Source organism: Aulostomus chinensis, chromosome 2 (genome assembly GCF_037954235.1).
Source record: "Aulostomus chinensis isolate RoL2024-O1b breed Wild chromosome 2, RoL_Achi_v1.0, whole genome shotgun sequence".
NCBI classification, from domain to species: domain Eukaryota; kingdom Metazoa; phylum Chordata; class Actinopteri; order Syngnathiformes; family Aulostomidae; genus Aulostomus; species Aulostomus chinensis.
This window is the reverse complement of record NC_141321.1, coordinates 27,775,826-27,800,159: the sequence shown is the minus strand read 5'-3', so window position 1 is coordinate 27,800,159 and position 24,334 is coordinate 27,775,826. Positions and strand designations below refer to the sequence as shown.

The 24,334-nt window shown below is 42.9% G+C and overlaps 1 protein-coding gene across 4 annotated transcripts in view; it reads left to right on the top strand.

The window, feature by feature from the left end:
• shf (Src homology 2 domain containing F) overlaps positions 1–23,795 on the top strand; it is a 101,719-nt gene extending 77,924 nt beyond the window's left edge. For 2 of the 4 annotated variants that reach the window (XM_086188414.1, XM_086188441.1), the window contains 4 exons: positions 5,830–5,976; positions 11,582–11,756; positions 11,931–12,050; positions 20,506–23,795. In XM_086188414.1, coding sequence (XP_086044540.1) covers positions 5,830–5,976; positions 11,582–11,756; positions 11,931–12,050; positions 20,506–20,692 — 629 coding nt within the window. In that variant the 3' untranslated portion in view covers positions 20,693–23,795. The remainder of the gene's footprint in view (positions 1–5,829; positions 5,977–11,581; positions 11,757–11,930; positions 12,051–20,505) is intronic. The other 2 variants (XM_086188422.1, XM_086188433.1) reach the window with 1 other exon arrangement.
• Positions 23,796–24,334: the final 539 nt, after the last annotated feature.

Genomic DNA, 24,334 nt, shown 5'->3' with positions numbered 1-24,334 from the left:
CTGATGTTTTTTGTTTTTTTTAATCAAAGCATGAATCCTAAAAATTATGTATTTTAAGACCCCCTTGTAGAGCCAAACTTGTTTGTTATGATAATGAAACAATCACATTGTATTAGCACCCCACCCCCAAGACAGGTTACACTACACTTTTCTGGTGCTTGCACGGTTGGAAGAGGTGAAATTCTGCAGAGTATTCAATGAAATAAATCCTGACCCACAGGATTCATATCAGTCTGGACCAGGTCTGGCCCAGTGGGGGGAGATGAGAAGGAGAGACAATCGAGTTTCACCCTGGTGGAACAACGAACTGGGACAAATGCGAGTGCACCATTAGAGGTTACAACCCAAGGCTGGAAATTGAAAACTAATCAAAACGATGTATGACAGTTGGACAACTGGACAATTGGAAATGACATCTTTTTTTTTCCGTTGCTATACCTCAGCGTGTTTTCTTGAAAGCAGCTGTCCTCGGTTATGTTCCTGTGAATAGTGAAGCCCCTCAGGACTGTCTAATATCAGTGACTAATGCCACCATTCACTGTTTGGATTTTGGTGGCCCGCTTGCTCACATCACACATCAAACCTTCACACTTTACAATCCAACAATAATGTGGAACGTGAAAATGTCTCTAAAGTTATTACCAGGTAAAGAAGCTCAAACTATCATGGAGGAGTAAAAACAGGTATTAAATAAGTATATTGTGCAGCTTTCACCCTCCCACTTTTCTATAATACAAAAATGCAATCTACATAAGAGACTATTTGTCTTCATTAATGATCGGGGAGGAGAGCAGACTAATGCCCCTCGCTGCAGAACCTTTTTTGCGCAGCTGTCCCTATCGTTGCCTGCATTCTCGCCTCCTCACAACACTTGCTCTGGTGTTATTATTCACCGTTGGACTATCTCCTGACAGGTATGCAATGGAATGTAAATTCCCTGCCTTGTTAGGGTGTTGGGAGTCTGTGTACTTGCGGTTTGGTTAATCACTCATCCCCGCTGTACCCCCACCCCCACTCCCTCCCCTTTTCAAAGACGAACACACATGCACACACACTTGCCACAAGCCCTTCCCTGCTGCCCTCTTGACTGTTGAGTAGGTGATGGATGAGGCGGGAGGTGAAGAGTGAGGAAGATGCATGAGAATTGGACAGAAAGAAGGCGGCTGCATGAGCTCGCATTTTCATCAGTAAAGTAAAAAGCCCCATGCTTTGACTGTTGCACACCCATTTACTCACCCAGACATGAACACACCACCAGTGGAAATCTGAGTCTCCTCACAGTGGGAATGGGATTGTGAGCCATTGTTACTTAATCTCCTTGCCCTCTGTTGCCAGCTTGTAACTCCTTTCACTTGGCTCCTGGCCAGTGGGGTACCACACAATGAGATAAGAGGAGGCACTGTTGCTTGCCCCCTTACATGCAGGGGAGCTGCCTGTTTGTTAGTTTTTTTTTAATGAATCTTCATTGGTTTAACGACCCAGAAATCTGAAGCTCAAGTCTAATGTCCTAAAATAGATATTTGATTCGTTACAGTCCTTTGCCAAGGTTAAGGCTAGCTGTTTTGTTGGTGTCGTGTTGCTGTTTTTCTTCGCTTGGCTGATCTGTTTTCCTCAACACTAGTCAGTCACTCCTCAGTCTCGTCCTCCTGGCCTCCGCTTCAACATTGCGCTGATAACCTTCCTGACAGTGCTCTTTCATGAGCCTCAAATGTGTCCTGCCGTCTTTCACTGAGCGCCGCCACGGTTCTTATCTTCACTCACACACATTGGCCACACACACCAGCGCTGTAAACCTTCCTCACAAATGCTCTGCACCCCATCTGGAAGCTCCTGCTCCTGTTTGGCCAGTTGTCACTAACCCATCATCTCCCTCTCTCTCTTAAAAAAGGGGAGCAGGGAAACGGCCTTGGCTCTCATCTCATCTCCATTGCCCATACCAGCTGATGGAGAGACTTGAACAGTATAATGTAACAGATACAGTGAGAAAAATGAGATGGCATTTCAGTTCCCCCGGAGCCCGACGCAGTTGTTATCTGTAATGATTTGGATGGTCTTCAGAAGAGACCGATTCTGTGTTCAGAGCTCATCTGCACATAATTTGTGGCATAAACATCACAATCTTCCAGCTTGTTTTGAATATGCATGCAATTAGCCAAATAAATTAAGCAGAACTAAATTAAATGGCGTCGGTGGAAACAAGCATAGCTGGTGATTTATGGTGCAGCACTGTTTACATTGATGAAGTGCCATGAGCTCATGAAAAGCCTGAGTAAACAAATACCTGGCTTTAAAAATAGACCCTGGAAGAACAAAGGCCAAGTAAATGCAGTTAACAAGGGACCATTGTCCATTGTTCAAGTACACTCAGGTTCTTTTGATGAACTGTACTGTTACCATAGCTGTGAAACAAATAATCAGCAGCAGGGTTTATGACCATCAAGTAAAGCGTGCAGTAGAAATGACGCATTGAGGTTTTTGTTTTTTTGTTGTTTTTTTTTAATCTTGTTAGCTTTTCATTCTGAGGTCCTCACATGTCTGCATGTTCATTAATGTGGGCGACTGAAGCTGTGCAGATTCTGGATAACTAATAGGCTCTATTTCTATGTCAGCAGGAGGCGGTGTGAACTCATAGGGATCAAGGATTATGCAAATGAGGGATGGCATATTGATCTAAATTCAGTCATTCTGGATTGGCCAAGATTGAGTCATTTGATATACTTATTCCAACAGAAGAGTCCTTAATCATTCCTGTTTCTTTTTCCTTCATTTCTGATCAAATCTGCTAACTATACTGAATGATATTGATCTGATTGATGGTAATGTGTTCTAGCAGTGCACACGTTACTGGCAAAGCACACTCTAAGTAGCAATGGCTCACATTTTTAATTAGTTTTAGTGAAATGCAGTGAATTTAGTCTGCATAATAAAAGTACATAAAAGAATATAATGAGTATGCGAACTACAGTTGCATGAGTACAGCACAAGTAGCCCCCCCCCCCCATAAATGTCTGTCGTATCTCTTGATAATGCAGCGTGCTGCAAGCGCTAACAGCAGAAACAGCGAACACATAAGGGAAGACGATGAGGACATAATGATACAGTGGATATTTTATCCTATGTTTGTGTGTTTTTCATCGTTATGTTATCCAAAAAAAAACGATCTCAGTATATTTTTTCAGCTTTAATGCTTAGCCTTAAAATAAAATGTTATATTCGGATTTCTCTATGTGGTGCTACCTACGCGTTGATCTAAGTGCTTTGCAATGAGTAGACTAATCAATTATAAATGAACATTTAAAAGAAAAAGAAAAACACTTACGGAGTTTGATTTACATTTCCTACAAGATATTCTCTGCTCCAGTCTCAAAACACTTAAGCTGCTGTTACCACAGACCGTAGTATCCCACCCACACAGCTGATAATCAGTTGGAATCTCCATATAGCATTAAACAGTTTTTTAATAAGCAGTGTGTGTATGTTTTTTCAGAGGGCAGTGTGATGGGATAAGTGGAAATAACTGTGGCAGCATGACGAAGCCTACAGGGTCCATGTGTAAATCAGCTCCAGCATATTTATAGTGAATTGCTGTTCGTACGAAGTGTGGATTTGCCACTGAATTTAAAAACCGCTGTTGAGACGCGCTCATCCCAACCACAACCCTGTATCCATGATTACTGAAGTCCGCCACTGGATTTACAGTATTTTATATGTGTTAAAAGATACAGTTGCACGGAGTTAAAAATAAAACACTCGACCATTGAATTAGTTTACCTTCATATCCACACTGCTAAATGCTATTATTCAGCTGTGAAACCATGCGAATCTGAGCCACACTCGCCCAAATCGTGTCCTCTTCCTCACAGTGGGGCTGCAGAGAGCAGGCAGCCTTCTGCGCCCCAAACAATTACACGCTAATCTGCAATGTGAAATGAGTATTAGGCTTTTAATCTCATTGGAAGAGAGTCCCCTACTTCACCCCAAAGTGGAGGAAGTCATTTTATCTCCCAGAGTTTCTGACCTTCTCTCTCCACGCTACCCCCACCCACCTCCTCAGCTGCACCGCTCTACACCCCTCCCATCAGGATAGACAGCAACTAGTTCCTCCTTCCAGCCACCTCTCTTCAGATTAGCCCCCTGACACCGCAGGCCCAGCTATTTAATTGCTTGTCGGATTGAATATTCTCCTGTTTCTCCTGTCGTCATCTGGTTCGCAGATATTGCTTCTCATTAGCATGTCCTGCATCACCCTGCCACAGTTCCTCGCTGAGTGGAAGACGGACAAGTGGCAACATTATGTTCACCCGCCTACTGTACTGCAGCCAGTACAAGTGACACATTAATGCTTGGGCATATGCTCTTTTCGTTTTAGTTTGCTAAAGCAGCACTCTCAATAGGTGAAGTGCCTTATTCTGAATAATAATGCTGCTCTTGGCACATTAATTGCTCTTTAACATTAAAATATGGCATAATGTTAAATGTAGAATAACAGAACGTGTTGATAATTGTCGTACAATTAAATAGAAAATGGCATTAAAACCAAGAAGTATAAAAATGGAATGAAGATTGTGGATGTTCCTTTTCCCACCATTTGATTTCCTCCTGTTCCTTCTTCAACAAGGCTCCTGGCCTCACGTAACCAAAGTGACAGATGATGAGCAGTAGAGCATCTGTCACACTGATGGTTCCTGAGTATTTGATGAGCGGACACGTAAGCTACCCCTGGAGAATAGTTATTGTTTATGTATTTGTCGGTTTCGTTCCCCACATTTGTCTCCATCAAATTCATCAGCACCTTTGAATTTAATAAATAGCCTTTTTGGTGTACTGATCTATTCCAGAACTGGATTTTGGGACTTGTTGAAGAAAGAAAGTTATCTCTCCTTACTTTGACATCATTATCCTTCCCTAGTAACATCTCTAGCACCATGGACAGTGACTTTATCTTTTCATAGAATCAGAGTGACCAATATGCTTTTTTGAGATTATGGAGCAGAGCTCTTTAAGATATGAGGCGATGGTTGAAAATGCAGACTTGCAAAACACTGTTGCTTTTTCGCCGGAGGGGCTGCCAAGTTCAGAGTAGCTGCTCTAACGTGGAAGCCTGGGGTCTTCAGACTCGGTGCATGCTGATGCATCCTCTGGAGCTGAGCTGAATGCAGTTCAGTAGTCTGCACTTCGAAGGAACTGTATTGTGTTTCACAAGCCTACAACTTTAGTGCAGTCTATGATAAGATATGTTGCTCTTTATGTCTTTTAATAGTCGTGACAATGTCTGCTGCACCTCGAGACTTTATTCCCCTTAAGTTAGCCAGACTTGACCGGGGCTGGATTCTGAGGATGGTTGAAGTGGGTCCAGTGTAGGGGGGAAGGCCTGAAAGGTCCAGGCTGAAGTAGAGATGGGGTTCAGTGGTGAAATTTGAGACTTCTCTAATTTGTTTTGTGACAAACGTTCTCAAATCTTGGGTACGAGTACTTTAGAATTTGTGTTGTAGAATCATCCTGGTCCTGGGTTCGATGTTGAACCAACTATTGGATTCCAACCTGGTTTACAGGGGGAAGAAAGAAAACTAACTTCACTTCTTTTCAGTCCTGTTTTCCTTCCTTTTCTAGTCCAGAGCTGCTGCTGATTCTTCATTCTTAATAAACAGCTCTTTACCACAATGTTGGCATCTTCTGTTCTTATCTATTTTAGCCTCGTTCTCTTTCTCTTCTCTCCATTTTCTCTCATCACTCCCTTTTTTCACTCCTTTGTTGTTGTGCATTTGTACCTTTTGTTACCGCCTCTCCCTGGTTCCATCTCTCCTCTGGTGATTCGGGCGGCACTCGCAGTAGAGATTAAAGTGATCAAGGACCTTCCGTGGCCCCCTCCTGTCGGGCAGCTCAACACCAGCCCTCCCCCAGTGGAGGAGCTGGAGTCCCCCTCCCAGACAGCTCAGCCCTCGCCTGGACAGACGAGCTGTGACCAGCACCACCAGGGTGGGTGTTGGTGTTCATATTGTCCAGCGTCTCTCCCATCCATTACCTCCATCCGTTCATCCATCCATCCATTCAGTCATCATCTGTCCATTCATCATGTCTGTGTGGTTATCTATGTGTCTGTCTCCCACATGTTATTAATGAACCATTGAACAGTGAAGAGTGTGTGTTCCCACTAACTCAAACATGTTTAAGGTTGGATCTGAATGAAAGTTTTCACCTAGAATCCAGGGACTCTTAAAACAGCCAGCCATTAAAAACTGTACAATTCTGGGGGGAAAAAAACACTACATGTTGAGCAGAAGTTTTGCAACATCTTTGGAAATAAATGCCTGTTATGATGATAGTTTGCTCAGTTGTTTCTTATAAGGATCTGTGCAAAATTTGGAGGCATTTACTCATGAGCTCGAAAAAAAAAACCTACAGTCGCAAAAAGGAAGTGATGTCATAGCTTCACTTCAAATTTAGTCAGAAAATCCCAACTCTTTATTGTAAAGATCACGTGCTTTTTCCATTCAACTGTGTAGTCCTTGGTCGCCGCTCTCGGATTTGATCTCACATTTGCATTTTTCTTGTTTTGAGATACATTGGCAGAACGTTGAATGATCCAAGTAGATGTTCTGAGTTGTTGATAAATTAGTATTTATTGCATTACCACCAAGCGTACAAATAAATATACCAGAAAATGTTTGGTTTAACAAAGAGATCACAAGATTGATAGTTCACCAGCCAGTGATTTCTCATTGAAGGACTTTACTACTTGGAAAAAAGCACTACTAAATGTGACATTCAGTATTAGTCTGGTAATGACTGCACTTTTCCATCTGGATTACATGTGGCAGAAAATCACTAACTCTTGTGCAATTTTTAGCACGAAAGGCTCATTAGTTTTAATTGTGCTGAACTACCTTCTGCCTGCATAATTGCCATTTGCTGTGACCCCCATTTCCTCTTGTCAACATACTCATAACTGTCCCAGATGCCTCTCCGGCTACCCTGGTCTGCAGTGGACTGACATGAATTTAGAGATTAAAGGTCTTTTGAGGTGATTTCTGGTCTTGACTTGATTTTCCTCACCTCAAGTGTATCATATTTACTATTATTACAGAAAATTAAAAAGTAATTCACCTTTTCTTCCAATGAAGGCAACCATAAGTTGATTTCTAAAGCCCTTCTACAGACTCACACCGATGTAATTACCCAGGGAAAAGAGGGACATGTAGCAGAACTAATGTCTGGAATGGGATTTCCCCCGGCAGAGTGGGAAGACTTAGATTGAGACCATGTAAAAGGACACCTCTGCGCGCTGTGGGCGAGGACAGGGCAAAGAGTTGATTTATGTCCATAAATCCATGGGAAAGGTTCTGGTTCCTTCCGTGATGTGAGAGGGTTTAAGATTGGCGTCCAGCTGTAAAGTGATCCTCTCTCTGTCTGAGCCACTGTGGCCCCACTCTACATTTTTAAGGTCATGGGTCACAGAGGCAGACAAAGGGGTGGGGGTGGGGCGTTGATGCCCTCCACGACCCTGCGCATACAGTTACAATGAACTCTCTTGACCTCAGCATGCAGGCAGACCGTCAGTCACACACCAGGACCCTTTATAAACAGGATCGCGGTTCTAGACTGAGTCAGCCAAGCTTTGCTCTTGTTTTGACTGGTAAGATCAGAATCAAACTTTACATGCATCTTGATATGGCAGATGTTATAGCTGCATATAATTGAAGGACACTTTTATCTGAATGTAATGATCTTCATCAATCTTTGTTCCTGGACACAATTTTGTTATATAGAATTTGAAACATGTCTCTCATATTTCCCTTTCTTTACTCTCAGAGAAAACAAAATAATTAAAAGTCATCCAGATTTGATTTTAAAATTATTCTCTGGCTGATACTATATAGGGTCATCCTTTTTGTCTTGGAAAACCTAATTAGAGTTTGGGGATTTATATAAATGAAGTATTCCTAGATGGTGGATTCACCAGAGATTCACAGCTCCATTCAGCAGCACGGCTCTAAAAATATATTATTAAAAGCTGTCCAACAAATCATCTATTTGGGTTCCCCTAGCACATAATTAATATCAACATAAAAGTGAGATATTTTTGAAGCTACAATATCATATCACACCAAGCAGTAGTTTCAGTGTGGAGTGCATTCTAATGAGACCTGTTAATCATTTCACACGTGCTCGTTGGAAAACTTCATTTTCACCTCACCGTGCACAGTGTTCATCACACGAGCAATCTTTCCAGGTAGAAATGTCATTGGCACATGATAATTAATTAGCTACCTTGGAGGATTTTTGCTCACAAATGTTGAGTGTTAGTGGTTTGTACTCCTTTGGTGAAAAGTGACATTATTTAGCTTTTACAAACAATGCCATTGCAAGTTTAAAATTCCCTTGGCATATTGTTATGGTATTTTGCATGTTATGCTGTGCATTGTGGATTTGGAACAGTGGGATTATGGAAATGTTGTTTTGACCTCTGTTTATCTGTGTCCAAGTCAATGAGCTACTTGTTAGTGTTGTCTGTGTGTGTGTGTGTGTGTGTGTGTTTTAATTATATATAGTGGTATCTAAAGGAAGCTCAGGCCTGAGGGGGCAGGTCTTTCAGCCATCAGTCACCCTCTGACTGACAGTTCAATCTGATACACAGATTAAATTTGCTGTGAGACAATAGCAGCACAGAGATTCTCATGTATGTGTCTGTTGTGTGTGCATGTGCAGGCATATGTGTTTGCTCTTATATATGTGCAACCTCTCATCCCTCTCAAGCTGCCATTCAGGGCTTTTGTTCTCCTTTTGACCAAACATGTTGTCAAACTCCTGTCTACCATGTCTCAGGCTCCAGTTAAGAAAATGGAATGTGCTTAGCTCTGTCTCATTGATATTTAGCCTGAAAAGATATTTCTGCAAGACTTCAAGTTAGTGTTTGTGAGATGGCTGGAAACCAAAGTGGTCACAGATGCATACACTACAAATAAAACGTTATACTCATCTTTTAGATCCGTGCACTGCCTCAGGAAAATTCTTGGCTCTGACAGGAGAAGTTGATGGGTTAAGCTCCGCTGAGAATATCCACTCAATTCTTGCTAGGTAGTGAAGTAAAAAAAAAGGGAGTTTAATCAAGGTCACTTATTCTGTTGAATCCTTGCAAGAGGAAGAATTAGTCTGGACACAGCGAGAAAAAAGTGGAGCTGACTTCAGGCGAATGCTTGAACAGGCTGCAGGTACTCAAGGCTTTGAGGGGAACCAATAGCAGATACCTTCCCCATTACCTTTGGATCATGTCGGACCAGCAGACAATAAACATTCAGTGTAAAATTCATACTGCGCATCATACAATTACATGTATGATTCTATTTTGTTCAAGAGTTGTATTACAAAAACTGAACAAGTAGCCAGCGTTAGGACCATCAGAGACAGTGGAGAGAACAGATCACAACTGTTAGTCTGGACAGGAGGAGACATTCCTCCACAGTCCATTTCCCCACTGTGTTTTATTTGTCCTTGACATGTGAAAACAACGAGAGAAAGAAAACATTTTGAGAGACAGGGTTTGAGCGTGAGAGATGGAAAGATCAGAAGAAAAGGTGTGAGGCAGGAAAGAGAGGACATACAAGCAGTAAGAGGGAAATTGTAAGCGAAGGAGGGAGCAACAGCAATTGGCTGCATTTTCATGTTGCGATCTGTCAGCATTGACAGGGATAAGCAGAGCAAACATGCATCTCCTTGTCCCCTTGGTCAGTTTCCATGGAAACGCTATGTGTCACCCTTACATATATACTGCATGTTCATCCTGCCCACACCGTGCTGCTAGCAGGCAGTATGTGGTTCAAATGGATTGCCTGAAAAAGTAAAAAACTAATGATGTCCTTCCTGTGGACTCACCTACAACACAGGAGCATCAACGGACTGCTCAGCCCAAACGTGAGCCAGAGGAAGTGAAGCTGCAGCTCACGGGTCTGAGGTTAGAGCCACAATTTACACAGCTGTCATGCAGCGGCACAATGTGGCTCTCATTTGAGGACTCAGCCAGAGTGCAGAGGGCAAGATAAAAACAGGAGTCATTTGGAATAATCACTTCCATGAATTTATGTTTAAGGAAATGCATCCCTGAGTCTGAGGCCAATGAGTTCAATGTGAAGTTGAGCGGAGGTGAAGGGGAACCCCTGGTGGTCAGAAATGGAACAGCAGCACTTTGTCACAGCATCCCTCACTGCTGATGGATTGGGTTCCATCACAGACTCTCAGGACGCAGCGCTAGCGCAAGTTTACTGCATCAGTAGGTGGGAGAACACAGAAGCCACTGTTAACAGAGTAAAGGTCACTGGCACTTGGACGATAACGATTCGCCGCATTGACAATGTTTAGTTGGGGAAATCACACAAACAATAAGTTGTATTTAGCTCTGGGTTTTTCACGAGTATACTTAAAAAGCTTTTCAGCAAATGAGATGAAATTGTTGACATAGTGTTTCCTCATGTTGCACAAATTGATTGATTGACACGTCCTTCCACTCGGTGTGAGGTACTGGGCTGGTGTAATACAACCCTCTGACTGGAATACAGAATCCAAACAGATGGAGGTTCATCTCAATGGACGCGTTGTTCAGATCACACTACAGTGTCGGCCATGTTAAGATCAGGTAATTAAACACCAGTCATTAGTGACGGAGGCGATCCAGTGACTGACAGCTCTGCACGCTAAGTCCTTCGATGTAGAGCTTAAACCGGCCCGCATCTCCAGCAACAGCTTGTCATGTTGGTGTGCAGGTCTGTCAGGGGCTCTAAATAGGTCTGTCATAAAAAGCCAGGAGTGCTGCAACATCAGTTATAGTGATGGTTGATGGAGGATAGTGGCTAAAATACACCTGTACACACACAGACAGACACAGTGATACAATGTGCAACATCTCTTTGTCTTTCACTTACATTTGTCCTCATAGAGACTGCTGTCTCCTTTGTTCCCATGCAAGCTTTATATAAATAATGGTGAGAAAAACAATCAAAGTCCGGTGACCTTCGCCAAGGTCCCAGCTTCCCTGTGAGCTTGTCATGCCTGCTGTTGGCTGTGGGAGTTTGGGAATCCAGTTTAATGTTTAACTTGTAGTTGTGGTTTTTATGTGTTCCCGGTTGATTGAATGCGTCTGCTATTATGTTTTGTGCCTTTGATATTCCATATATGTTTTTGTGGGTGTTCTTTAGGCACATCCTGTGGAATATATATGTGTATATTTATTTATAGATGATACATTTGTGTTTATTTTTGAAGGGTGAGAGTGTGTAGATTGTGTACACAGTGGGGAAAGATTGATTCATGCCTACTCTGTAGTGTGTGCATGTCCTTCAGTTAGGTGGGTTACATAAAGTGACACTATGTGTGACTGTGTGAATTCTTATTCACATTTATCTTTACCAGCAATTTACATCTTAATATTTATAAATTGAGATCTTAAGCAACATATTCTTTAACAAGTGGCTTTAACTGAAATACATTAACAGGACAGAGTAGAGTATCACTGTTGCAAGTCACAGTATCTTTTGTCTTGCATGTGTCCAGCGTAAGTTCTTTTTAACTCTTGAATTTGTCTTTGTTACAGTCCAGTTTGACGGTGTGGAGAAGTCTCGAATGTCGCCCACTAAGGAGGGGAAAACACGCCCGATGCAGCGGCATTCCAGTGGCTGTTTGGTAAACACCAAAATGACTTCCCTGGACCACTGCAGCTCCTCTCTTGGGGAACGCATTGATCCGGCCATGCCCCTGGAAAGCCAGTTGTGAGTCGGCTCCTGGTGTTGCTTTGTTTTGACTCTTACTCTGAAGTACACCGATTTATTATGATTGAATAAATTAATATCTGAGGCGCTTCGGTTAATTTTCTGTGGTCTTCTCTCCCAACCCCTTTTGGTGCTGTCTCCTTTCTCCTCCCTTGTTCTCACTGTTGACTGTAGCTGGTATCACGGAGCAATCAGCCGGACAGATGCAGAATGCCTGCTGAGGCTGTGTAAGGAGGCCAGCTACCTGGTGAGAAACAGCGAGACTAGCAAGAATGACTACTCCCTCTCTCTCAAGTAAGAGCTGTCTTCTCTTTTATCTCTCTATAATGTAGGGGAATCTCTGTCTGAACGTACGTATGTCTGTTCCTCAATGGGTGCCTGACCTTTGAATTGTGGATCGGAACAACCTCAAACTAGATTTGTGCATTGCTGGAGGCGTAGAAGAAGAAAGAAATGCAGTATGGAATTTGATGCCATTTGGACGAGTTCTATGTTAAGAATTTATACAATGAATTAAGCGGAGCCCTTTGAGCCACTTGGCTCCAAGACAGCTGGGATGGGGAGGGGCTTCAGGACTCCAAGAAAATGCTCTTTATCAGGGGAAGGTAGACAGTGAAACCAGCATTTTGCACATTTGCTGCACATGTGACTCAGGAGGCATTCATACACTCTGACGGTACATTTTTCTCATTTGCTCCTCCAACAGAAAGAAAAGAGTATTTCTCTACTTTTACAGCACAAAGCCAGTTGTTTCTATCGTCTGTGTATAATAGAATATTAATGTGTTTGTGAATATACTCATTCACATCTCACATCACCTGTATTGATGTTTCTACGTGGCGCTATTTTTAAGGACACTGCACGAGTTGATAAACAAGCAGTGAACCGGATGATCAGATAAACAAGTGATCGTGACAGTGGGATGGAAAAGCAAACGTTAATGCGGTTTAGGCAGATAGGCAGTGTAAGATGCGCTTGTGTGTCTGGAAACTCTACTTTTGTGTTATTTCTCATTAAGCATTATTTTGTAAAACTCTTTTTACAGTCTGCACACACACACAGGCACACACACACACACACACTCACACACACACACACACACACACACACACACACACACACACACACACACACACCCAAGAGATATGTTAAATAAGTGCAGGTGCTGTTCATGCTTTCTGAAAGGGTGCTTGTAAGGGTCTTTGTGTACCTGTGCCCCAATAATCTGCTGACTCTGCCCTCCCAGTGTGGTAATTATTTCCACCTCTCTGACCTCTACCTCCTTCCTACATACTGCCCATTCTATACCCCCCCAACCCACCCTGACACAGCCTCATGATTCACTGATGTGCCTTCAGCTCACTTACTGTTGCCCTTCATCAGTGACCCCCGACCCCCTTCTGCGCCTTGCAGAGAGTTCAAATGAGCAACTGTGATTGGTTTAGCTGGGTCTGACATTTTGGTGGAGGTTAGGTCTGCTTGAAGGGTCTCCGGGAAGTCATGTCCCATTCTTTTGACAAGAGCATGGGGGCTTGGTTTGAGGATTCATACTACAAGGTACCGGGGCTGGTTGCCATGGTAACAGTGGTAGCAACACAACCTGTCAAACCTACTCTGGTCAATTTGGCTGAAGTATCAGCTCTGAAGTCTTCACAATCTTTGTCGACAAATTTCACATTTAGTTTTTAAATGGACTATTTTCCATTTGAAGGCAAGCTCAACCCAATGACATTTAGAAAAATCTCCACAATTCCACGACACTCTTCGTGAGATGGAACTATAATAGGCTGGGAGACATTGCTTCGCCTTTATTATTACAGCAGAGCTCATCTTGCTGCAGGCTTGTAAATCTTGGAAGGGAGACATTATGCTGCTCTTCATCCCACTGTAGCTCACTGCCTGTCTAACTGTCCACCTAGCTGTCTGAGTGACTGTCTCTGATTCTGTCTCCCTGATGGACAAAAAAACCTGACTCACTACATGCTGGGATGCTGCTTTATTACTTTTGACTCACGCAGATGAAACATGTTCAACGCTTGTCTGATTGGGTGAGCAATACTCATACAAACAGGCAAAGCTCTAAAGAAACAAAAACAAACCAAAGACATCAAGAGGGGACCAGGTTAATCCAGACTCTAAATTGACTGTAGGTGTGGCTGGGAGAGCCAATGGTTGTCTGTCTATATGTGTTGGCCCTGCCATGGACTGGCAACCCATTCAGGGTTAACCCCGGCTCTCACCTGAAGGCTGCTGGGATAGGCTCCACCCCCACCACCCTTAATAGGATAAGCAGAAGAAAATGGATGGATGGATGGAAATTATAAATCATCACCCTATTAAAATAAAGTCGTAAGTCATGATTTCAAGTTTTTGGGAAAACACAAAACATGTACCCAAATGCAGGGCACCCTCTTGACATAGGCCATTGTCCACAGGGCATAAAGAGCGTGGTCCTTTCAACTAAGGATTTAGGCAATTTTACCAGAGAGGCTTGGCTAATTTGATCCTCTAAATTATAATTTTTATAAATCAAACCTGGAACCTTCTTGCTGGGAGGCCTCAGTGCTGACCACTGCTCCACAGTGCCACCCTCAACTCGAGAACAAAGTTTGAATTCTGACCCTCATGAGAACACCGCCTGCTTAGTCTCAGTACAGGAGTTCACAGGGACTTAAACTATGATGCCATGGAGGACTCTGTCTGGGGACTAAACCCTGCTCAAAGAGTCAGGCTTGGAGACAATTATTTTGCCAGGCGTGGCTTAAACTGGGCTGCATGGTGATACAGTGGTCAGCACTGTGGCCTCACAGCAAGAAGGTTCCGGGTTCGAGTCCTAGCTCGGGCACGGGATCTTTCTGTGTAGAGTCTCCATGTTCTCCTGTTCCTGCGTGGGTTCTCTCTGGTACTCCAGCTTCCTCCCACAGTCCAAAGACATCAAGAGGGGACGAGGCTGATTGATACTCTAAATTGACCGGAGCTGTGGCTGTGAGTGTGAATGGTTGTTCGTCTCTGTATGTTGACCCTGCAATGGACTGGCGACCTGTCCAGGGTGAACCCCGCCTCTCGCCCGTAGATGCTGGGATAGGCTCCAGCCCCCCCCCCCCCCCCCGCGACCCTTACTAGTAAGGAATAAGCGGAAGACGACGATGGATGGGAGGCTTAAACTACAATGCCATGGAGGACTAAGTCTGGAGCCCAACCCCTGCTCCAATGGTCAGGCTTGAAGACAATTATTTTGCCCGGCGTGGTGTCAACTGCCGGACCAGGCAGAATTAGGCCTGGAGGCCAACCCCTGAATTACCGTAGAGTTTGCTGTATTTTTTCAAAGACCGCTCCTGAAGCTCTGTGCAGGAAACACAGAGCAAAGATTTACAAGAAAGCTCGTGCTGTTCCCTACACGAAAGACTGTGGCACTGATGGGACGAGGGACCACAGCGCCCCCTGTGGGATCCATCGTGGCACCATTCGGTAGCAGGATGATAGGGTCCTGTACCAGAAGTCATGCGGCACCAGAAGAAACCCTTGTGTCACCAATACCAGGGAAGATGGAGTCCTGAAGAGGCTGAATTGTGGCATCCTAAAGGACATGTTTTTTGTGGAGCCTGACAGCAGACATCATGCCGCCCATGATCAGAAGAACCACAGCACCAAGGAAACAAACATGGCAGTGATGACAGGGAGGATCAGGGTGTCCTCCTCACCACCACCACCTTTAAACCTTGAAATAAACTGAAAAAAGCTTTAGAGTGTAGAATGATTTTTAAACTGTTTTTTTCCCTTTAATTTTCATTTGTGCAACTGTGATTTATTTGAAATAAAAACTGCCTGCTGGATTTAAATTGACTGTGATTCTCTTTCTGCATGCAAGTTGAAAGTTATACCAAATAAAAAACACAAGTGTTTTATTCTTAAAAAAAAAAAAAAACAGGCAAAGGCAAAGCTCTAATGTACACATGTAGGTTTTAGTATTTGAACGATAACGCAGGGAGGGAAATTGATAAATGCACATTTAATATGTAATAAAAGTGCTAATATGCTCTTTTCTTTAAACTGATGAATAAAAAAATATATCAACCCATGCATTTTAGAAGCCTTTCCATAATGCATGGGATTTGGACTATCCTGATGAAATTGCTGAGTGCTTGATTATTTTAATAAAGGTTTTTATGGGGGGAAGGGGGTTTGAGGGGATGGAGGGGCAAGAAAGAGTGGAAAAAGAGCTCGAACACTTGTCACGGTTATTGCTATTCTAGAGACTGAACTAAAGCAGTGAGAAAAGGGTGTCATTTTTGTTGAACTTTTGCAGTTGGGACTTGACTAGCATTCATGTTCCACACTTGTGTGCTAAACTGTGGAGCGGAGCCTCAACACTGAGCTGCACTATTGAGGCAGATGGTAAGGGACTTCCTTGAGGGTGCTTTCACACCTGCCTCATCTGGTTCACACTGAGGCCCTTTTCTGTCTCGGTGCAGTAAGTTATCACAACGTAGTTTGCGCTGATGCATTTTTGTTTGTAGTGCGAAAAACAAACCCCACCAAGGGGGAAACGCTCCATGTTGACAGACAAACTACCAGTGTGACGAATTCGTTAGATGGCTGTCCGTATTCCCTGTGGTGAATGATTCATCGTTTCTCTAGTCTCATACCTGTTTATTTTTATAACCGAACACCGTTTTTAAAAATTGAAAGTGCATATTTTTACCATGAGAGGCAAACTAAAAAAAGGGAAAAATAAATCATGCTGAAAATATTGTGTAACTGTCTGAGCTGCACAGTTGTGGCTCAGTGGGAAGAGCATCACAGTGTGGTCTGGACATTTAGCCGGTCCAAGTAGGCTCTTTGCTGTCAAGTGGTCGACTGCAGCCGAAAGTTTTCTGTGGCTCTTAGCAGAATTCAGGGGCACCTTTGTGGCCTTAAGCTGATATTTATGGCTACGGTGTCGCTAGACCTCAAGGTAATGAGTCTACCTCTGCAGAACATTTTAACTTGGGTGAATTACTGTCGCTGCTAGCTAAATATCTTGAAAAGAAGCGGGTCAAACCCCCCATTAGAGGATGGTTCCGGATGCTTCTCTGTGTGTAGATAATCACATGAAGCTCCCAGGTGTCACAGAACATCAGGTTGTTCCTTTAGCATGATGCCTTGAGAACAATCTACAGGCTGATTGCAGGAGTCGGGTGCGGCCACACTACAGGCAGAGGTGGCTCAAAGTTCAGCTTGCTCTTATGAGCTGGACTCCCCAGCTGCTACTGCAAATGGATGGATCCCTAAAGGTGAAGATCCTCCATGTCTGAGGTCACTGAAAAATGTATAAGGCCATGAGGTGGCACATATGTGTCTTGCATTATTGATAAAGAGAGACGTAGCTGAGACCACCATCCATCCCCAGGAGTTCTCTGGCCTGATAGAAAGCATTTGCTGTCCATTTTGCCCTCCTGACCTCTTTTTTTCCTTGTCTTCACTTGCCCCTCACCCTCTACCTCTCTTCTTCTCCCTTCTCTTCCTCTGTGGAGAGAAAACCATTTTAGGTGTTTGAAACATATTAAACCCTTCACAAGTGTCTCAGAGTCTGGTGTCATCCTGTTTCTCACCTCTGCACAGCATGTTTTCTCTGGCAGGGCAAAGAAATTGTTAGTCAGAGAAGAAAATCTCTCCAACAAAGTCTGTTTGATGCCTAAACTCACACGTTTGGAAACTGAACAACCAACTGAGAGCAAATCCAAAAGAGTCTTTGTATCTGTGATTTATCTCCACCTACAAAGATACTTCGCACACATTTTTACTTTTCCTGTGTGGGTCTGACTTATGTTCAGAGGCAGACGTTCAAAAAGAAAAAAAAAATTTTAAAAATCTTTTTTTTATTTGGCACAGGTGAGAGAAAATTTCTGTCACAGGTTCCCAAATTTTTTCAGCTCAGAATCCCCAAAGACAGGTGCCAGGTACTGTAACCCCCCACCGCTATTCCCGGAGGCAGTTGAAGGCTTCTCCAAACACAGCCAAGTGAATTATTTATTAATTTGATTTAAATTTTAAAAGTTCTCCTATTGCTTTTTTTTTTTTTCAATTTTCGGGAATAGTTATGGGCTTTAAAAAAAAGTTACCTTTATTTATTTATTTGTCAAAAAACTACATTGAATCTGACGTCTTCAGCTTCTTTGGCTCGTAGACCTTGTGTTTTTTTCTCTCTCTACTCCGTTATGTCTTTCTTCCATGCTTCCATCTTTTGTGTGGTACAGAATTGAAGGGATCATCCCAGTAGACTAATTCAATTTGTGTTTATGTGAAATAATGGACACACGGGATATCTGATGCCCAGTGAAGCTTAAAAAGGTCATCACTTCTGCCAGGAATCTGACTTTGCTTTTTCCAAAGCTGTAGATTCATAACCCTGAGAGCGTCATGCAGGGGACAATCCAATATGTTGAAGGTAGAGATAAGCAGCGATTGCTGTCAGACCCTCCCTACTCAGAGGACCGGGGGGTTTAAATCAAAGCCTCAATAAACACGACAGCGGATCTCCTCAGAGAGATTAATCCTGATTAGACAATGGAAGCGCACAAACAACAGGAGACGATAAGAGCACAAAGACTTGTCCTCTCAAAAATAGCCCTGTATTTATGTTATCAACAGCCCTGCATTGCTCTGCTGTCCTGATGTCTCGTCTCTGCAGGGCGTTAATGTGATAAGCTGCCCCGAACACTGACTGGAAAATCAGTAGGGACACTAAAGCAACGCTATTGATGTGTTTTATTTTTAAGTGTGGCTCTGCATAACCTAACACCTGCATCCCAGGGCTCCACATGAAGATTCATCAAATGCACTTTGCAGGCGAATATTTTTAAAATGGCCTCTCCTGGCACACCTTGCCGCATCCCAGAATTAAAGAGGCAAGGGAAATGGCTCCTGCTCTCCATAAATCATGATAAACTTGTTAATGACACACTCTGATTTCCAGGTAGGGGAGAAGTCTGATAGTTGTTTATCCTAACAAGGTTGCAGTGCATCTCTCAGCTTCTGCATTTAAAGAAAAAAAAAACTCTGTTAGCATCGAAATATTAGGACATTTCTGCATAGATTGCGTTCTCTGCAGGTCTGCATTAATAATAATGATACAAAACAATTCTGTAGAGGATTAAGTTCATCTGTGAAATAAAGAATAATCTCACAGGAAGGAATTGCCATACATCCTTATGTCCTTAAAATGAACCCTGTACATTGTAAGCTTTTTTTAGACTTCACTGTTATCTCTGCTCTAGTTTTTGTGTGTGTGTGTGTGTGTGTGTGTGTGTGTGTGGGTGTGTGTGTGGGTGTGTGTGTGTGTGTGTGGGTGTGTATCAGGGAGAGAGAAAAAACATATCCACAGGCTTTACACATGCAATTACCAGATAAGTAAAGATTGGGCTTGCCTTGTGTTTCAGGTGCCCGGAGCCTTGTTCTGTTCATCATTGATAGTGCTCACATCTGCAACTATATACATACTGTACATCAATATTCATTCAAACATATTTAATACCAGAACCTCTACAGATCCTTTTTTTACATTACACATCTCATCACACATCCTATTTTTCAGCTGCGTGGCGTTGTCACAAACCCAAAACAGTCTCTTGACTCGAAAATAGAAACCATTGTACCAAAATGTGCTTTAAATCCATCCGTCTGTTTCAGCGGTTTTAGTGTTTTTGCACAGTCCCATTTTTTTCAAAGCTATTTCACAAAATGAAAAATAAATGCTGCTCCTTTGTTATTGAAATGTGGTATTGAATGGGATGTGATAAGTGTGTTGGAAGACATGAAGAATCTTTGTTCTGTATCAAGCCGCAATAAAAATGTGAATTTAAAAAAAAAACATTCTATCGGCTTGACCTTGTTCTATATTTTAATAATGTATAATATAAACATTAATATGTAGGAAACAAGAAGGAGTAGATGTGAAAGGGTCCATTCAAGTACACATGGACACCCTGATGTCACTGCATCCTATCACAACACACAGATTCATACCAGATTGAAGATGAAAGCGCTGATAGCACTGATTGTCCTCGACTGCTTGAGATATGATTGTATGCTTGTTGTTGTCCCTCTTTCTTTTTTCTTCCAGTGTAACTGAAAACCTTTGTCCTTGGTGACTTTTTTGTTTCTCATGTCAGCAGCGTGGGGCTCTTTTCAGATTAGGGAAAGTTACGAAAATATCTTACCATCGAAAGTCACGTGAGCTGGAAGGGAACCTGTGAACATTAAGTTGAAGGGTACCTGCAGTAGATTCAAAAGGCTGTTGAGTCATGTAATTAGAGTAGTTTAAAGCAAAGCATAGGGAACATTCATTTTACAACAACTGTTTTCTAAAGCTTAGTGTTGCATCAAATCCAGAAAGGCAATGTTCTACTCTAAAGCATAAGATTACTGGCAAACTGTAAAAGGTTATTGATTGAAGGCTCCTCGAAACACACAGGGAGCTTTTAATTTGCTGTGCATTTGCTGTTGTAGCTTAAGTGATTTATCCTGGGGGTTCATTAGCCTCATCCTTATGCTCAGCATGTGAAACCCAGCACCTTAAGCAACCTGTCTTTTAGCCATAGCTCCAGAGTTATCAGAGCTAATCCAGCATTCAGAACATTGTCACGTACTGCAGGGAGCAACTACTCTGGGAAGAAATTAGAAAGTAGCTGTCAAGGCACGTTGATCTGTTTCATTTCACATCTACTCAAGCTTATTACATCCTCTCTCCTCTGGCTTTCTGCGTCCCCAGGAGCAGCCAGGGCTTCATGCACATGAAGCTGTCACGGACCAAGGAGAACAAGTACATCCTGGGCCAGAACAGCTGCCCCTTTGACAGCGTGCCAGAGATCATCCATTTCTACTCCAGCCGGAAGCTGCCCATCAAGGGTGCCGAACACATGTCCCTGCTCTACCCTGTAGCCATCAGGACTCTATAGTGCTTCTGGTCACCTGCAGGCATCGGGGCCTGCAGTCATCACTGAGCCAACCCGTGGCTCCTCTTGTTCCTCTGGACCGAGTTTTACCGGTTCAAAGAAGACGAACAGTGAAATTCCAAACTGCTGATTCTGACTCACCTCACAGGCCGACCTACTTTCAGACCTGTTTTGAAGGCCTGCTGCATATTATCTCATACATATAGACTCAATGTTGCAGAAGTCTTTGTTGTTTTATGTTATTTATAACAGACACCCACTTTATGACAGACTTACTGAGGAACACCATTTCATTAATGCTTGAGCTGACTTCCCTTAGCACTTAAAGAAAGGTACACAACAAAACGCGTGTCACTGGGATGTACCTTTGATCATACTTTACAGAAGAGTGCAAATCCAAGGTGGTGCAGAATGACTTTTCAGATTTGGTCAGGCTCTGTTGATACTGTAACTGCATTAAAGATTGTAAGAGCCGAGGAAAGGACGCAACATTTGCGAGGCGTTTTGAGGGTTATTGTTGCACGGATCTCACACGGTAGCCAGGATATTGAATAACTGGCCTTGTAAGAGTGGTGGGTCCCCAGCTGTGCAGAAACAGGCTACGCAGACTGATCTCTCTATCTTGTCATAGAGCATGCTGTCCACTATCTGTCACTGAGTGGGAGTATCACACCGATGACAGTGTAAGTACCAGGCAGGCATGGCAGGCATGATGGATGGGGTCAACCTAGACAACACAGAACAATTGGAAGAGGCTGGAGACCAGAGCCTTTCCAAATGGACCAAATTACCCCGCTACTCCTGCTTAGAATGGCTTTGCATCGGGAGAATGAAATGCCTGCATTGTCTACCTCAGAAAATCAATTTCATTCACCCGTCTGCAGATCAATAGGTACAATGAGATTGCAGACATCGATCTGCTCTCCATTTGACATTCCCAACTCCCTTCAAATTACATCCTCAATTTAGGATTTTTTTTTAATGCAGTTATCTATGATTTTTTTTAAAATGAGAATTTCAGCAAATTTTCCAGATCAGCAATTGTATGTATAGTCACTAATATGATACTGTGTGATGTCAGTAACAAATGTTTGGTTAATGCCTTATAATGCATGGGTCAAATCAGTCCGCTAGATCAGCTGATTTCCAGTTGTGCTTTTAACGATTGTTCTGTGACTGTAATTTATTCTGGAGTAATTATTACTGATGGGTTACTCCTCCGCGATGGCCCATCGGCCCCCTTCGCCCTCATCGTTCTGTGCCGATGTGATCGTGTTTTTGCGACTACTCCAGCTGCTTTTACTGTGGTGCTTTGCGATTTTTCCGTTTTTTTTAATTGTATGAAATTCTGCTAAACGCACGTTTGCCTCGGTGACCAGACTCTGGAACACGAGTCGCCTCGTCTCCTGACCAACGAGATTGTCAAGCCTCTTGTAAGAGACAGTTGCATCTTCTGGACCAATCACAGCGCAGCCTCTTCAAACCGGATAAAAACACCTACCATCCACTCAGCTTCCAATTCACCATCTGTCCGTCACTACCAGCTGTGCATACATGTGTGAATGTGAATGAGTGCATGTATGTATGTATGTGTCCAACTTATATGGTATCGGTATGAGACTATCTGAGTTCAGGTGGGTGTTTTACTCTGCTGGTACAAACAGTGACAGCCCTTGCTTGAATCTCTTTGGTTGTCAAAGCCATATATCCCCTCCAGAAACTATAATTTAGCCCTAAACTTCAATAACATACGAGTTCTTTGAGTTTATTCTTGTATCCGCACATTAAGTACAATTGATTTTTAGCGACTCACAGGTCTTTAACTCTGTATCTTATCGCAACAGCCCATGACTGATATTACAAACAGGTTATGGCACAAAATGGCTAATTTATCCAAGAATAAAGAGATGATATCCACACTGATTCCAATAGGAATGGTTGGATTAAACAGGCCCTTCCGAAGGAATCGCCCTCAGTCGTGTGAGTTTCCAAATAGATTTGTGTTATAATGAGCAAGAATGTGAGTTTAGTGCAAGTTGAAAACAGCAGAATAAGTGAGTATCAACACTGTAAGTCAGATAGCTCTGGCTATAACCCCACTGTGTGCTATGCAAACCTAAACTGCAGTCATTGAAGAGGAAATGATTGGAGTGTGTGCCTCCACCAGATGTTTAAGACAAATGTGATGGTACAAAATATCCACCTGGAAGAAAACGTAATCAGCAGAATGACCTGAACAAAGTGGGATGTATGCAGATGTCTATTTTATCAGTGCAGTAGTGGAGCAGGCAGATGTGGCTGTCATCACATAAGTGTGTCATACGAGGGTGGAGGGTTCCCGTGATGAGGCAGCCTCTGCAGCTTTACTAGGAGATAGTATGTTGGTAAAGTGGACCTATGTATTTCCTTCAGAGAAGATATCCTAAGAAGACATGCAAATTAAATAAAGTGTATGTGTGGTTTATCCTTTATGTTCTGAATGTTCCTTGTTTTAGGAGATCAAAAAGTTGACAGTAAAGGCTCTTTATTTAGTTACTGCTGCTGATTAGTGTAATTCTACTATAGAACAGAGCCTACGTCCGCCTAGAGAGAGGCCTTAGCTTGGGAGAAAGAGGAAACAGGAGTTGTAGATGGGAGGAATGGCGACGAGGGCGAGGAGAAGGTGTTCTGAAAGAGGGAGGTATTTTGCTGCAATCATCAGACACGCTCTTCACTTTCAGATATTTCTATTATGAGAACCTGAAAGACGCCCTCTTCTCTATCAGAAGTGTCTTAAAGTGTGTGTGTGTGTGTGGGTTTGTGCAAGAGCGTGTGTGTGTGTGTGTGTGTGTGTGTGTGTGTGTGTGTGTGTGTGTGTGTGTGTGTGTGTGTGTGTGTGTGTGTACTGGTGTAAACAACCATCAGCCATTGACTTGCCCTGTGTGTATTTTGTGTATCACTTTACCACGGTAAAGTGTATGAGTTTCCTTTGTGTACATTTTCATGCCACATATGTATGCACTACTATAACATATCTCTGTACAGTCCCTCATGGCCAAATGTATATACTGAATGTATTGTATGGGGACATTGACGCATCAAGTTTAAAACAAAATAAAATTGGGTTTATGAGTTAGACGTGTGACCTGATGCTTTGGTTACCATGGTGACGCTGTTCTTTGACTTGTGAAGAGTGAACATAGTTTGGGCCAGTGACTGAATGCTGGCGCTATTATCAAGCCACTTGTCCACTGCTTGTTGTTCTCTATTGATCCACTTTGAGAAAAGACTATAACAGGACTGTGCGTATCATCCCGGTGGCATTTACTTGATGCATCTGCCTCATTAATCCGAATCCAGCTTTCTTTGTAGTGAGCATTCCTTTCAATCAGGTCGTAATCAAACCTCTAAACTTTTTAATAAAGTGGTTTACTGCTGCGTTTATACATGTAAGCTCTTGTGTTCCTGTTGCGGAAATGTAAGGAACACTACTGGAGGTGGGAAAGAATAACAAAAAGGTTTCATTAGTGATCTCTCTGGTGCTTGATGGGAACGCAGATACCCTTCCAGCTGATTGCTAGTTAGCCTATGTGCTAGTGGGTGGGAAGCGTAAACATAGCTGTCAGAAGTCACCAAATACACTTGTGAAAATGTACTTAACATTCA